The sequence below is a fragment of the Cupressus sempervirens genome, chromosome 4, assembly GCF_028749045.1.
Source record: "Cupressus sempervirens isolate cs-2001-9-10 chromosome 4, ASM2874904v1, whole genome shotgun sequence".
NCBI lineage: Eukaryota > Viridiplantae > Streptophyta > Pinopsida > Cupressales > Cupressaceae > Cupressus > Cupressus sempervirens.
This window is the reverse complement of record NC_143121.1, coordinates 547,161,791-547,178,985: the sequence shown is the minus strand read 5'-3', so window position 1 is coordinate 547,178,985 and position 17,195 is coordinate 547,161,791. Positions and strand designations below refer to the sequence as shown.

The window sequence follows — 17,195 nt, the reverse complement described above, 5'->3', positions numbered from 1 at the left end:
TGTATAACTTATGACCTCTAAATATCATGGTTCTTGCAGACTAGAAATCGCAACTTACCCCAAAAATCTATGTTGAAGTATCCCATTAAATTATTTCCAGCATACTCCATTTCTCGAATTTCAACAGATGTGCAGGATAGCCCAGATGATTGTGGCACACAAGATCAGATTGCTCTGCTACAACTGCTGCCACGTCAATGCTACAATATATTTATCTCCGCTCACTAGGCCAACCTAGAAATTTACAATGTAGAAATGAAAAGCTACTTCAGGGTTTTGACTGTGTCTTTTGCATTGCAATGCCGATCTGACACTCATTTGAGGTTAACTGGTCTCTATTCAAAATACCTATGAACCTACTTTAGCATTTTATCTCCATGTCTTTTGCATTGTAATGCCCATCTCAGACACTTGTTTGAGGATAACTGGGCTGTACTTACAAAACACCTATATCATTCAACCTTTTAATGCTTGCATTGTAAATACCCACCTCTATCCCTCATCGAGGTTTACCATGGTCTTCTGCACTGCAAAACACACAACTTAACCAGTAAGTTTACCCAGTGTCTTCTGCATTGCAAACACCCACCTCAACAACTCATTACCCAAGGTCTTTGGCATTCCAAAATGCATATCTTGATCACTGAATCGTGGCCCAATCAACATTATACAACCAAGAATTTTGAATTTTCAAAAATAATTTACAATCTGAAAGCAGGAATTAAATAGCAAGTGGGTCATCCCATGGCTGCAGCTACAAGGACCTGTGTTTTAATAAATAAATAAAATCCTACGGACTGAAATTTAACAATTAGCTCTAAAGATCTGTTTTACCAAATGGTTGAAGGACAAGTATTTTTAGTAAAGAGAAAGAAAGTGCACAAAGTAGAACTAAATAAGACCAATATAATGAAGTCTGGTCCCTAATTTCCACTATAAATTCTAACAAGTTAACTGAGAATTCATCAACCCAGCAAGAAATGATTTTGGAGCCTTCATTCGGCAAAAAAGATTCGAATGGCTTAACTTTATAATATGCTGCATTACATAACGATCGGCTACTCACAGAAAGAACAGATGTCTTAATGGCTCTCAAACATAGATCGAAGTTGTCTTATGACTCCTCCAACATAGAATCTTAAGTATATAATCTTGAGACGCACAAGAACAAAGGACTGTCCAGATATACAGAGGAAACCGGAGTCTTTCATGGGAAGTTAAAATCTTTGCATGTACACACCAAGCATAGAACAAGGATTAAGAACGCATATTCAGATTTCAATTTTTAAAATGTTCTAAGACTTTTAGACTTTTAATGCAGCAAAATATATTGCAAACAAGAAACCTAATAACTGCCATTACATAGAGCTACTACCAAAACATACAGGATAAATCTAACCATTCTATTTTGCTGAGAATAACTGTAATAAAAAATCCCAGAATAGTATAACTACATTTGCATAAGACATTTGTTGACCATCAACGATCTTTCATTACCCCCACCTTCCTTACAGAATCAAAGAGCCTTTCTTTGTTGAAAGGCTGATCAACAATAACTCCCACTTGACCACAACAAAACATTCATAACAATTTTGCCCCTAGAGTTAGGGAAATGCCAAACAAACATTGGCAGTTTGACTTCATAATTTTTGCTAAGGAAATATTTACATAGGCATGTTGCCCATCACCAAACATGAAGAGTAGAAGGGTAATAATACAATGGCCATGGGCACAAAATTGGATAGCTACTGGTTACAAAGTAATTACAAAGGGTGGTCTGTCTATACGAGGCCCTGCTACAGAACGATACACATAAAGCTTATCCACAAAAGAGTCATCGTACTCACTCTCTTTAATTATTTCCACATTGAGCAAAGGCATCCTTTTTGCAAGTTCCACACAGCCCTGCATGCTGACCTTACAAGAAGACATCCACAAAAATCGCATGTTTTCATAGTGATGTAAACCAGACAATAGAGCAGCATCTCCAAAAGGGCTATCCCTTATCTCCAGCTTCCTAAGATGTCTGCACCCATCAAGAACATATTTCATACTCAAGTCATTCTCCCCAGCAAAGGCCACTGACAAGGTCTGAAGTGATTTTCCATATGTTCCAATGTACTCAAATGTTTTATTGGTGAGTAGTCCCGACACTGAGAACCTTGTCAAATTCTTGCAGTTCATTACAATGGCACCAAATCCTTCATCCATGGGTTCACCAGTTATATGATCAGGTCTGTGCCGACCCATAATACAGAGCCGAAAACTCACAAGTTTTGGACAATTCTTTGACATGGTCACAACTGCTGCATTTGTCATCCGCTGACAAAAATAAAGTATCGACTGCAGATTTTGGCATCCCTCTGAAATGGCGACCAGTCCCTGGTCAGATACAGAACCATGACCATCCTCTCGTGGATCAACAGGAAAAACTCGTAGATCTCTCAAGTCCTTACATGTTGCAGCAGCAGCCTGTAAACCTGTATCTTCAACTGAGTCCAAAACCTGCATATAAAAATTTGCTTTCATTAGCAAATAAACATTTCATGATATGAATGATAAGAAAGGTAAATTAGAACAATGAAGCAATCTTTACCTAGAAGAACAACTGCCATAGTGGCTTCAATATGACACAGTTCAGTATATTTAGGATAACCTTAAGAACAGAAAAACAAAATTCACTGATGCTAGATATATTACAGAAAGATACTGTTTTGGAAAACAAAAGGAATACCCAGAAGCTTACAAAATCCCAAGAAATCCAAACAGATTTTCAACATCTCCTATTCAAGTTACATCTCTTAGCTATTGTATAATGATACAATTGGATCCTAACAAACTTTACCAAAAACCAGTCCACAGACAATTTGATCTAAATATTTTGGGGCCTTTTTCCAATCTTTAAGTGTAAGAGCTCAAGTAAAATAAGCAATGGATGGTAAAGGAAGGAATCTTGAAGCAAAATTTAAGTTGAAGTTTCTTTGCAACTCTGGAAATTCAGCTACCATGTAAGCTGATTGTGTTACAAGGCAGTTACTTAAACACAATATGGTTAAACTTGAATTTCTAATGTCAAGTATCAAGTGTAATCCAATACTTCAGCTTTTGAAAAGACATAATATTAAAATTCATCGTCTAAAGTAATGGGAGAGGACAGATGACAAACCCAAAGACGTTGCAATTTTGGACACTTGCATACAATCTGCTCCAACTCTCTGCTACCAATTACAGCATAGCTAAAATTCAGGTCAGTTAAGTTGTTGCAAACTGAATAGATTGTTGGTAGATACTCCACAACAACTTCATGAAACCCTGACAGACTTTGAAGTGACTTGCAATTGTTGAAGGCAGCCTGAAGGACGGTTGCTTGTTCAGGTATGAAATCATTAGAGAAACAGCCTGTTCCTAAATGTGTCAACTGTGGAGCTCTTAACATGAGTTGATACAACTGTCCAATAGAAACAGATGCATTTAACTTTAGCTCTTTGAGAAGAGGGGATCGTGCCACTAATCTTTCAAGTGCATCAAAATTTATCGGGGCTGCCAAACAATCAAAGCTGAGGCATACTAATGTGGTAGCTGTCTGTGGAAAACAACTCAACCAGTCAACTCCAGTGTCAAGGATATCATCTTCATTCAAATCAAATCGTTGTAATTGTCTGCAAGAAGAAGCTCTGTCAATTAGTAATCCAGTTACTTGCAATGCTGGCAATCATGGATTATGTAAAACAAAGTTAACCAAAAAAGTTCAATCCAAAACAGTGTTTGCTCAATCTTTACTGAGAAGGAAGCTAACAAAACTGGCAGCAAAACTTCTAACCTAGGCTATAGATTAATACATCACAACTTAAACTAGATAGAATTCTATATTACATCTAAAGCTCATCAAAAAAAATCACAATCACAAGAAAACTGATAATAAGAAAATCTTGTTGATCCAGTAAAAGAAAACAGGGACTTTAGCATGACATAATCTCTACTTGAGACTGGATCTAGGAACCTCCAAATTGAAAGGTAGAACTAAATAGGCAACAGTCAGCCTCTTGAAAAGAATTCAAGACTCTTTAACAGCTTGAACTATGACAATATTACTTGTTTGAAGATTGCTTGTGCATAGAATTGAATCCAAATCAAGATTTCTTAGATAATTATATTCGATATAAGATTAAAAAAACATCCATGACATTACTGGTTACAATTCTATACTACATTATACATCAATCCATCACATTTTGATAGCATATTGAATCCTACACCACATCCAAACGTATAAAAAAGGAATCAAGGTTAGTAAAAAAACTGATATTAACAGATAATTGTTACCCGATTAAAAACATCCAGAATTTAGTATTACTGAAATTTCAAATTTCTACTCAAGACCAGATTAAGTAAACAAACAGAGTGACAGCACCGAATGGGAAGCAGTGAATTGCATCAAAAAGAGTTCAAATTCCTTTCCTAACTTGGACTACCACAATATTTACTTGCTTTGACTGTACATAATAGCTACAGGAGTGACACTGCCTAGACTTCCAAATGGAAGCACTGGATATGTATCCACACAGTGCACACTGGCACCCCCAATTTACTATTTGTTAAAAAAATTAGAATGCTTCTTTTAAAAGAGAAAACAGTCATTATACATTTCCTTACTGAGTGATTCAGATTTTAAAACTAGTTTTGCAGCAGGATTGAAACATGTATGAAAAAGACTATTTTGACCATAGTTACACCACCCTGGGGGACGGGGGGACGGCGAAACGAGGGGACAAGTTTCCGGGACGGGGGGACAGAGGGGCCTTAATTTGGGGACGGCGGGGGGACGGTGGGGGGACGGCGGTAGGGGACAAGAGCGGTGTATATATCTATGCATATGGTATTTAAAAATGTTAGTTATGAAAATATGTATTGCAATATAGGATGTAAAGATGTAAAAGAGTGAATACTTGAAACATTGCATTGAATTGGAACATCGAACATTAAACATAAATAGTCGAATTTGCAAATAGTGAATAGCAGGATGTCCCCCATCCTCGGTGGAGGTGGTGGAATCTAGTGGCACCGCTGGGGACGGGGAGACGGAGTCCCCAAGTCTCCGGTGCGTTGAAGTCTCCGAGACGTCGGACAAAAAGGGGGGGGACGCGTCCCCGTGTTACTATGATTTTGACACATTATCAAACCAACAGGTAGATAACCTTTTCATATTCACCATGCGGAACATTATGATGGCCAGGGAAGGATCAAATATACAATGAAAAATGACATGCTCAAATGTAGAGGGTTCATTGACAAAGCAAATTGCTATACCCAGTTCACAATGGTCTCATACTTTGTATTTAGAATTTACTAATTTTATTATGATGGCAAGACTTGTATTCTCATCATAACAGCATTATAATTCTCTTCATGTTTCAGTTCACTTGTTTAACAAAAATCTGACGACAGTGGATGTACAGTTGCAGTGACCATAACAGGAAATATTAATTTGAGCTGGTCTGCTTGGTTTAGAAGAGCACCTTATACAGCCTACCTATGTATGCCAGGATTTACTGCTCCCAATTATCGATCAAAATTTGAAAAAAATTGCATCACAAATAGGTGTGTGTGTGTTTATAACACACAAATTCTTTAACAAATAAAGTGAATATTACACAAGCAAATTGGAGAAGATTGACATTTTGAATAATTTAAAGAAACCATAGAGTTGCCTGCAGTAGACAAAATCAAACATGTGAAAAGTGCATTGATAATCAGGCACGCTTGTCAGATCCTAACAGTCATAGTAAGGTACAGCAACTGTACTAATGACAGATAGTTAAAGGTGAAGTGAATATGGTCATCAATGAGAAAATATAGCACATGCAAACATCAATCAAAACCTCTATCACATGTGCACTGAGGGCAACAGATTTTACATAGAATACAGGGTAGACCAAAATCTGGAGTAGAAGCTGGCTAGGGAATAGGCTTTGAAGAATAGATATAAAGAGAAGTTTTACCACAACAGCACAGAAAAGACACATAAGACATGTAGTAGAATACGTTCAAAAGCACATAAGTCAAATAACATGTCTTAATTTCAAATTATATTGAAACAAACATCACAACCATATTGAATATTGAATGGAATACATTATAAAAACAAGTGCCTATCTATTGAAAGGTGATAATCACCACTAGAATGAAAAGTCCATGGGATCAAAAAAATGCAAAAGTTTAATTGTAGTACACGGCCTATACTCCTAAATAAAACAAAGCACCCACAAGTTTTAGAAGGGGAAGGAATTTCAAGGAATTTGCTAGGGCAATTATTTAAAGCGGCAAACATGCAAAACAAAAACATTTTTGATAAATCAAATATAAACACCAAAAAGAAAAACCCAAACATTAAAGGACAGTGTGCATTAAGTGAAATGACAAAAGATCAAGGAAATTGGAGCAAAAAAAAATTACTCACATGTTTTTAAGAAACTATGGACCTTCAAAAAATAGAAGATATGACTTTCAACATGCAAGAAATTTTAGCAACCACTAATGTAGACAGCAAAAGAGGCCAGAAGGAATAGGGAAGCTAAAGCAACCAAATGTAAAATTGAAGATGAGAAATATTTTGAATGATAGAACAAATGCAACAAAATGAATAAAGAAGATATGACTTTCAAGATGCAAGAAATTTTAGCAACCACTAATGCAGGCATTAAAAGAGGCCAGAAGGAGTTGGAAAGTTGAAGCAATCAAATGTGAATTTGAAGACAAAAAACTATTATGAGTGATGGAACAAATGCAACAAAATGAATAAAGAATCAAGAAGACATGAGAATTATTTGAATAATAGAACAGATGCAACAAAATGCAAAAAAAGGAACCAAAAGTCATACAACAAGAAATAGCAAAGAGAGATTTTAAACTGGAAGAATCAGGCAGCACAATCATCATCTGAAGAAACAAATCATGAGCCTAAGTGAGGGCGTAAGAAAGAGTATTGACACAAAGATTTAGGAAGTGCAAATAAAGAAGTCTGCAGAAAGATTTTAAAAGGCATACGCAATAAGCTTGAAGAAGTACAAACCACAGATGAATGGAAAGAAGAATAGAACAAAGATGAATATAATAAGGAAGAAACAGGTTGCAAAGGAGTTGCAGAAATAAGTCAAAATTCTAATGTTACCCAGAAATGCATTTCCACCCCAAATCCACCCGTCTAGGAAACAGCAAGCGTCGAGGACGGGGGACGGCCACATATGTTTCCAAGTCATCCCCAATGAAGCAAATTTTTCAGAAACCGTTCAAGAAACTCAGAACTGGTCAACAGTCATACCATTCTGGAAACACAGAAACGGTCAACAATCAATTTGGAAAACACTGATCATGCCCCAGACATCTGGAGACAGTTTGTCTATCCCCAGGGACATAAGGCTATTTCTGCTGGCTGTAGCTTTATTTCATGGCATTTTTAAAATATATTTGCAAATTTTTAAAATACTTTCAGGGGTAAAATAACAATAGTAGCATCAACCCAAGAACAGATTTCCTCAACTCTCAGACTACTGAAACTCACGTAGATAACAGACTATTGAAATTTAAGGCAGATTAAAGACTACTGAAACTTATGGCAGATTACAGACTACTAAAACTTATGATCACACATGGCACAGAAGGTTTCAGATTTTGATGTTTAAATTTGTCTGCAAAGTTCCAATTTTTGAATTGATAAGTAGAAACATTTTGGTTACATTTCAGAAAATAAAATAAACTTCAACATCCAAATATATAAATATATGCAAAGATTTAAAATGGGCAGAACAAAAACTTGTATCCGCTGATCCGTATATTAATGAACAGAGAATATGGTCTACAGGCTTGACCTTAATCCATTCAGCTTCCTCAATGAGTCATTAGAAGAAATTTCCTCCACTCCAAAGGGCATGTTCAGCATCCTATTAGTTTGTAGTGCCTTCAAACCATTGAGTCAAGGTTGGAATTTCAGATTTCCATATATATATATATATAGATAAATAGATAGAGATATAGATGTTGATATAGCCATCCCTTGTCGTCCCTTCTCCAGGGAAAAAATATCACAGAAACCCGTTCTCCCATCCCCCCATTGTCCCATCCTGGAAACTCGGGGTAACAACGAAATTCCAAATTCAATACAGCATTTTTTCCAAATCAAGTTTGGAAAGCAAGATACAAATTAAAATCCATCTTTTCGACATACATCAAAGCAAGCAATCATGTAATTGAACAATCCAAAGGTCAGAAGCCAAAATGTTATTTAAGATTATTGATCTACAGGTCAAACTACATCAGCATCCTCATCATGAAAGCCTACAAAATAAGAGAATGTCCAACATCTGTATAGCTGTGATGTCCCCTCCTGGTTGACATCTCTCAGTAATTGAGATTAGCCTATTATGTGACCCTTGTAGGCTAATATGGTGGTTAGAGGGTTTTATTGGGGATTCACACTTTATGACAAGCATATTAATATTATAATATTATAATAGAGTGAAACTATAATAATATCTATTATCCCACATTTGGGAGAAAGTCAATGAACTCCCACAAGGAAAGAATAAAAGGAGCATGTGAGGCTCTTTACTTATCATCCAACTATTGTCATTTGCATTTGATGAGTTTAATTGAGCCAAGGGTTTCAGCATTTGCCACTAGAGAACGGAGTTCTTTTATGTGCCTCCATTTGAGCTAGTGAAATATCCAGTGAATTTGGTATTGGGTGAACATCATACTAGTGTTCTATTTGAGCATATTGGTGAAAGATCCTTCAAAGGACTGCAGCTATTGGAGAAGACAGAACAGTCTTTTCATGGTGCCTAGGGCCAGATTGTAGAGTATGATTGAAGGAATAAGTCGGATATGACTACAGTGATTTGTTGCAGTGTTGCCGCTGCTACAGTGACTCGCAGTGTCACTGCTGCTACAGTGACTCGCTACAGGAAAATCCAAATTTCTTGAGCAGTTTCCAGGTTTCTATCTGTTTACATTTTGCATTGCATTGAGGTTAGATCTGAATATCTTAGGGCATTTGTAGGGATTTAGAAATCAGTTGTGGAAGTTTTGTAATCTGATTTATATCAGAATCTTTTATCAAAAAGCTGTCAGAAGGGATTAGAATATCATTGAACATCATAGCAGGCGTTGCCCTAATGTCTTATTGTTACAGATCCATATTTTCTTATTTGTAATCAGTGTTATACAAATACATTTGCATCTTCATTGTTGAATGTTTTGGAGTTCTTTGCAAGCATATCTATTAAAGTTTGGCATTTAGAAAGCAATCGGAATTTAGATCTGCTATATATCTCTTGTGTGCAAAGTGTTTGATGAAATTCTCAGGTTAAGAAATCAGAGAATTAAAATCAGAATTGCAAGGGATATTACAATAGCTATTGTAGTTGAGAGAACCACCTAATCATATAACAAAGTATCATACACAGTCAAATTGACGAAAGAAATATAGTTGAAATCAAGATAGAAGGAACTGTGTACAAACTCCATTAAAGTTCAATGAGTAAATTAATCCAGCTTATTCCTGGATGGAACAATGAAGAAAAAAGGTCTTCAAGTTTAAATCAACTAATATTGTAAGTTATGACATTTTCAAATTATTAGTCAAATTATATTGGTAATTCCAGTCAAAGCTTTTCAAGAAGAAAAGGCATAAGTATGTACCTCGTAGGAATTTACCAATTAACAAGACAAGTAATAGTACTTAGAGATTTGGTGCTTATACCCTCCTCACTGCCTCAGGTATTTACCAAAATAAGCACTGCATTAACAACCTTGATTATATTTTAGTACAATAGGAATATTCAACCTTTTTAATCTAATCCACATTAGCAAGTGGCCCTTTCGATGTGTGTGCCGTATATACCCTTTAGGAGATCAAAGCAAGGGCAAACAGAGCTCCAGAGCCTCTCCGTAATAAAAGAAGGGCATTGACATAGAAAGAAAAGAAAAACATCCGGCTAGGTCAAGACTCAAAGACAAACCACGTAACATACTAATAATCGATGAAGAAGAAATCACATTGCATTTGCAATGATTGTAAATATAACATTCTACAGAGGCCTTTCAGTGTTAGACAAGTTAATGCACAGAAATAATTCATGGTATTGTACTGGAGACAACATATCAAGCATATATATTGATGATCAAATTCCCAGTCTTCTAAAGTATTTTAGGCAATTTCAAGACAGAAGTCAGATTAGATTATATGTATATGTTCATTAACCGGTAAGGTCTCTAGACCTGAATTTCATCCTTCCATGCCATTTAAGCAAACATGAATTTATGTAGATCAAGCATAATCTTTCAAAAAATCCTCTTTAACAAAGACACACCAAATTTTAAAATATAACTGGAGCCAGTTTTAGTCTTCCGTCAAACTGAAAAATTGAAAATCTGTGGTTCACCAAAATTTAATACAATCATCCTGATGATGGATCACAGTGCGATCTGAAATGTTGATGTTAAAAACTCATAGACAATCTAAACCAGAAGCTACTTGTTCAATTCTAATGGATTGTGGAAAATTGATAACAATGGCATTTTTACCATTTTGTCCCCATGAAATCCATGATTATGTATGGATCAAAGGCTTCCAAGGTAATCCATCTTTTGCAACCAGGGATTATTGGTAAAGTACAAATGTGTCCTATAAAAGCCAGAAAGTGCATGGTCTCCACAAGGCAAATGCTCCAGTTTAGATGGCTAGTTGCCAAAAGCAATGCATAGATTATATACATTTGGAGCTAGATTATCTAGGTCTAAATTCGACACTTTCTTTGTATAGCCTGATCCAAGAGATGAGAGGATTAAGCCTTCTTTTGAAACTAACGAGAATGTTTCTTGATGAAGTCCCAAATTCAAACCAAGCTCTTCTGATTTAAGATTCCTCTCAAGGATCAAAATCCACAGCTGTATGTAGCCTTAACCACCGTTGTCAGAATCAGGCACATATTGACAAAGAACTAACTCATGCTGATGAGACTAATGACCATATGGAAGGCAGCTTGCCATCCATATGTTGGGATAAAAGACCACTAGTGGACCTATGGCATTAATAGACAAGATTAATACATATGGAAAAACATGGTAAATTTATGCTCACACCCTTCTCGTGATATCATACTATTGGGGGCACATCCAACCCTGCAGCTGAGATCAATCTTCCTGAGATGATGTGATTTCATGAAATTGGACATCTCCATATGCCTGCTTCCCTCTTAATTTCATCTTGATTTCCATTTCTAAATATATCCAAGGGAAGAAAATTTTCATTAGAAAAGCACAAGTTTTAATACTATAATGGTCACATAAACACTAACAACCTCAATATCTTCCCATCTCTTACCACTCTCATGTTCAATTCCAACCTAAATGCAAGTATTGCTGTCTTAGCTTGTTTATCTGTCAATAAGACACTTCAACTTCTACACATGCCAGTTCAGACTATATTCCCATCAGGTTTAGAGCCAAAAAAGATAAACGCATTAGCATTATTAAAGTATATAACAGTAAGAATTGCCTAGGGTAGAACAAAAGTCAGATTCAACTTTCTGTAGCCATCCATAATGTGAGAACAAGTTTGACTCTAAAATGCTACTCAATTTGATCACTTCATTAAAAACTATGATCAGCAGTAAACAACTTCGAGGTGAGATGCTTACCGATCCATGTAGAATATATTAATGATTAACATATCAAGAAAATCCCTCAGATTTCTGTTTTTCTTTTAGACAACTACAGTATACTAAACAACTTTCTGCAACCATCAAGGATTGACTGAATGGCCGTGCCTTACTTCATGACCTTTCTAGCATCCACCATCTTAAACTAGCCTATTCACCGCATGAAATATTTATTGAGAATGCATCTGCCCTAAGTGTTCCAACAAGTACAAAAAGCCTACAATACTTGACTTTTTTCAAGTCATCAAAGATTTAATTGTTCAATATCATGAAAAACACAAGACGGAAATATTATATATTCGTAGAGAGCACAAAGACAACTGAGAGGGCATCACAAGAATATGAACAGCATCTTATGTCCCACAACTTACCACACCGTGAATAGCATCTCATGTCATACAACTTACCACAGCTTATTAATAATCTGGCTAGTGGCACTTTCAACATCCCAGGTATATATTATATAGCATGCCCTCTGCACATTTACATTTGCCATATGTAATATGGACCCCCATTATCATCTTCTAGCTTCTCTAGTTGCAGCTCAAAGGCACCTCACGTATGCATACTACATTCAGGTTATAGTGTAAAACTTTTTCTATGATTCAACATGTAGATGTTGTAAACAGAAGTCACTTTTCTTCTGGCTTACAATTTTTTTGGCTGGACCTCTTGATTTCCTTTTGATCATTACGAGACACGCATGTAGTTTGACATTATGGATAACAGCCGAAAGAGAAAAGGACTGAAAAAGAGTTTAAGTCGTAGAATAGATTATAGATGGCCATTCTGAAAAAAATACCTACATAAACAAGTGTCCATATTTCCACATACAATGCAAAGTTCTTTGCATTTGAATAGATTCCTTCCTTCCTATATATTGTAAAACCATTTGATGGGTTAAGCTGAAAACTAAGTTATTCTCGCAGAAAGAATGTCGCACAGAACATGGTTAGAACCACTGATATTGCGTCATGATCTACAAATACACTTGTTTCTGCAAAATAATCTATGTATTGAAACGCCACAAGTTCATGTGGTCTCAATAAAGAAACCAGCCTTGTAACATATTGTTTGGCTAAACTCTAGAAGCAAGGTTTAATGCAGAGGCTTTGAGCATTGGAAATCTAGCGAAAGCAAGAAATTGGACATGCAATTGGATGCCATGAACCCTGAGCAGCGCAGTAACAGACAACTTTACGAAAACTCAAAACACTTAAGGAACTATTGCAGAAGACATCGCAAGTTAAAACTGAATGCATCAATTAATACATTTAATACCAATCTCTTCATACGGACAAAACCAACCGAGCATTACGACCAAAGATGGACAAACTTTAAATACAGAGTATCTAATAACCCAGACTGAAAGCAAAGATAAGTATATGAAGCTGCAGATAGAATGATGTAGTATATTTTTTCTACCGGGCTTTAGAGGTCATTGTGCATGCCAACCATTAGTTAAATCAAAGTAATCATATCATTGTACAACTGTTATAAAACCTTGGAACACAAAATATTTTACCTGCACTTGCTTGCAATAATGGCAAGACCTTCGGTGCTGAACCCATCACAGTAAAACAGTGTTAACTCCTTGAAGTAAGGGAATGAGTTTGCAAGAATCAGTAGATCGTTGTCTGTGACAGTCATCCTTTTGAGTGATAAGGTCTCCAGCCACGGATAGGCAGGACCCATGGCTGACACCCAGGAATATAGATAGGCTCCCCAGTTCTTAGGCACCAGATTGAAATCTGCAAATCTGGGTTTGCCCTTCAAGGTAAGAGATTTTACCTTGGGGAACCTCTTTATCATTGTGCTTGGAGAAACTGAGTAACAGTTTCCTATGAAGACATGGTAGCGAGTCCAAGCTTCTACCTTCTTCCATGATTTGCAGACTAGAGAAACTGAGTTTCTATCTTTGCGGCCTGTCACAAATTGGAGCACATGTTCTAGTACTTCATGAGGGAAGGAAATCTCGGTCTCTTTCTCCTCCTCCGTGGCTTTGTGGGCTGATGATGATGATGATGCAAGTCTGCACAAGGCTTCTAGATCAGAGCCCAGCTTCCCTTCCTCGTCGTCTGTAACCCTTGACTGGTTTTCTGTCGCCTGAGCCATCTTGGTACTCTTCTCATCGCAATCCGTATTCCCCATTGAATAACTTAGCTACACTTACAGCACAGCACAGCAGCGCACATTATCTTGTAAGAGAAGCCCAGTATTTGTTTTCACCTCTATGTCTTCTTAACGTTGGCTTTTAGCACCATGGGGTAGATTCTTTACCACATTCCTGAGCTTTATCACAGCTTGGGGATAGGATTTGGTTGGCTTTTGCGACGCCCACAATAATTTAAAGCTTCAAAAGGTCTTGGAATGGCGTTTCACCACACCCTAGAAAGCATGGAGGTAAGATTTCCCCCAACATCTACATCAGGTCTGAGCTGTTGAGGCTGAAAAGGCCAAGGAAACGAGAGATTCTGGAGCCAAAATCTGGTAGCCCACTTGATAAAAACGGGCCTAAAGTACGAAATGGGACAAAACAGGGTGAGGTGTATTCTACTTCCAACTTCTCAAGCACTTTTCAGCAAATCCAGGAGATGAATTCAGGCCAAGAAGAGGACCTGTATGGCATGAGAATATTCAATCCTTCTATGCAACTCGGAAAAAACCCCACAAACCAGTCAGCTAGCATACCTAACTAATCAAACATCAGGAAGCTTCTGGGATATGGAAAGAGAATCGTAATGGAGGGTATTGGGAAGGGAAAACTCAAGAGAGAGGAACGGGGAGAGCTGGATGCTCTAAAGATTGGGATTGTGATGTGGGGGAAGAGACAAAAATATGCGCAGTGCTTGGAAGGGGACAGGCAGCTGCGACGGGCAAGCGAGCAGACAAGAAAACAATAAAGAACAATATGGTCTGCAGCATATTTAGTTTTACAGATGGTTTGGTAGGATAATATAAAGGAAAAGGCTGCAAGGTGGATCAACGCTCTCCACGCATTGTGTGGAGTAAGAAGAACGATTAGCAGTAGATTTAAGGAGGAGCATCTATGGAGGCATCCAGGGTACGCATTAACATGTAAATTGTAGCAGTCCAAGCATGTGGGAGTCAAATGGGTGTGCTCTAAAACCATTTTTCTTTCAATAGAAAATACATTTGGGATGGTTCTCCGAGAAAAAGCAGCTAGCCCCAAAAAGTAGAAAAATCCACTAAACAAAAGCCTAAAAGTACAAAAGGCCAAATGATGAAAAAACCCTTGAAGGTGCCCACTGGTTACCGCCTGGTTAATCATTCTTTTCCAATGGAAAAAGCTTTGTAGCATTTCAAATAGGGTAGGCCTCCAATTCAGCCTGGCCAATGGAAAATTGATTACCACATTTGTTTAAGTGCCATTTACTTTTCAATGTATTATGCGATCAGGTCATGACAACTTACTGGCCTGATATCATCCGAGATGATGAAAAATTATTACCTATTATTATTATGCAATGACACTTGCAATCAAATCCATTTATCCAACTCTCAGGCAAATAACATTTTTAGTAATTTTTAGTCGATACGATTTTTTATTTGTAAATAGGACTAATTTTGGAATGATCATTGTTTGGTGATCTTTGGTATGAAAATTTCAATAACGAAGAATTAATTCATTTAATTTTAAAAAAATAGTTCTATATATATATAAGTCATTAGTGTAGTAGTTGTACTCGGTGTCAATTAACAACACCTAATAAATGTGTCAACATAGGTGAATCTTCGTACTTCTCAAATGATTTGTGGCTTCAACATGGAGAGAAGGTTGTGAGTTGTTGTATAAAAGATCACATGCTTGCAAAAATATAATGTAAAGTCACTAATGAAAATGGGTGTTGCTAGGAAAGAAAACCAATATTTTTATGAACAAAGCAATATAATATTTATGTTTGATCTCCTAATCAATTTGCAACACTTTATGTGCATTCATTACTTGAAATATAAACAATACATGAGAAGTCCCGACTTAAAACAATCCAACAATAAATGAAAGATCATAAATTAAAATCCTAAATAATCTATTTAAAAACAATACATAAATATCATTTTTCATTTTGTAATAGAAGAAACCATGAGAACAATTATGGCAAGAAGCATGAACAAAAGTAACTTGTTTAAGCTAAAGTTGAAGAGATTTTAAAGGAAGAACAATTTGCACATTTAGTACATCATAATGGAAGATTAAAAAGCGAATAATTGAGAAACAATGTGTTTTTGCTGTAAGGATGTCACTTAGATATGCTACATGTTCTTAAATTTGTATCATTAGAATAAGAAAATAAGTATTTAAAAAAAATTATGTGAAATGTTATTTAAAATAATTAGAAAAAATTGAGTAATAGTAGTAGGTAAGATAAAGTAACCAATCTATGACTGTATTTATTAAAGTATATTTTATTTTAAATTAATAAATATAAAAAGATATATATTCTAATTAAACAATACACATTTAAAGATGTCTCTACCACCCAAAATGAATATTTGAGCTCTTCACACATGAATAGCCTCAATATATCTCACCTATATTTAATTTCTATAAAGTTCATTGGACGCATGAATCAGATTAGAAAGATTACAATATTGACTTCGACCAATATTAGTGAAGAATTAGAGCTGCATTACAAATGTAAATAACAATATAAGGAAATTAATTTTAAGAGACAAGATTATTTTTCGATCAAACATGAGATTGAACATCTATGACATCCTTTTTTTTCTAGAATATAAACAACTACATCATTTATGCTCAAATAAAAATAGAGCTTGTTATAGTTTAGAAGACATGGGAAGGATGATAACAAAGGTTGTGGGATTTGGCTTTATACCTGTCAAGTGTATTTGCTTCAAAGTTTATTGAGCTACTTCAAGAAATTCATTTTATGTACATCCAACAGTCATTGCAGTCCATTTTGTGTACATCAACTCCTCACCGCCAGATTAATAATCAATTAGAAATGTAAGTAAAACCACAAAACACTTTGGCTACCAACAAAAACACCACCACAAATTAATAGTGGATTGAAGTTATGTAAGGAAAACATTGTGCTTACCCTTCTAGTGTCAAGTTGAAAAGAAATTATTATTTTGACTCGAGGCGAACCTAACATGTTTCAAGGAAGCAATAGGGAAGCAATAGAGAGTATGAAGAATTCAATTCATTTTCTTCTGTCAGTTTTTGCAAATCTTTTAACCTGGCCCTCCATTTCACAATTCACTGGTGAACTCAATCAATTTATCGCACTGCACTAAAAGAAATAAGATTTGACAAAAGAGGAAATGGAAACATAGATATAGGTTTTGGAAAGCATGAGAGATTTGATAATATATGCAACATTAAACAACCAAAAAAATTTAAATCATTAAAGTGAAGACATATACTATAATGGAAAATTTGATATAATCTATTATAAGTTTTAGAATTGTTTTGGCAAATTTGATAGAAGA

General features: G+C 35.9%; 1 protein-coding gene across 1 annotated transcript; it reads right to left on the bottom strand.

Annotated features, from left to right (window-relative positions):
• Nucleotides 1-1,468: 1,468 nt before the first annotated feature.
• LOC149562354 (transport inhibitor response 1-like protein) lies at nt 1,469-15,073 on the bottom strand. The gene is made up of 3 exons (XM_089825876.1): nt 13,243-15,073; nt 3,167-3,659; nt 1,469-2,505 (listed from the first exon to the last, which is right to left on the bottom strand). Exons 1-3 carry the CDS (start codon nt 13,866-13,868, stop codon nt 1,753-1,755), a joined length of 1,872 nt encoding a protein of 623 aa, XP_089682002.1. The 5' UTR covers nt 13,869-15,073; the 3' UTR covers nt 1,469-1,752.
• Between the last annotated feature and the right edge of the window lie 2,122 nt (nt 15,074-17,195).

Bases quoted from the DNA above. Each gene is read 5' to 3' on its own strand.
- LOC149562354 (XM_089825876.1), bottom strand. From the start codon at position 13,868: ATGGGGAATACGGATTGCGATGAGAAGAGTACCAAGATGGCTCAGGCG. The intron at 3,660-13,242 runs GTAAAATATTTT...TTCTTCTTGCAG, and splicing joins ATTATTGCAAGCAAGTGCAG to ACAATTACAACGATTTGATT. The intron at 2,506-3,166 runs GTTTGTCATCTG...TTTTATATGCAG, and splicing joins CAAAATTGCAACGTCTTTGG to GTTTTGGACTCAGTTGAAGA.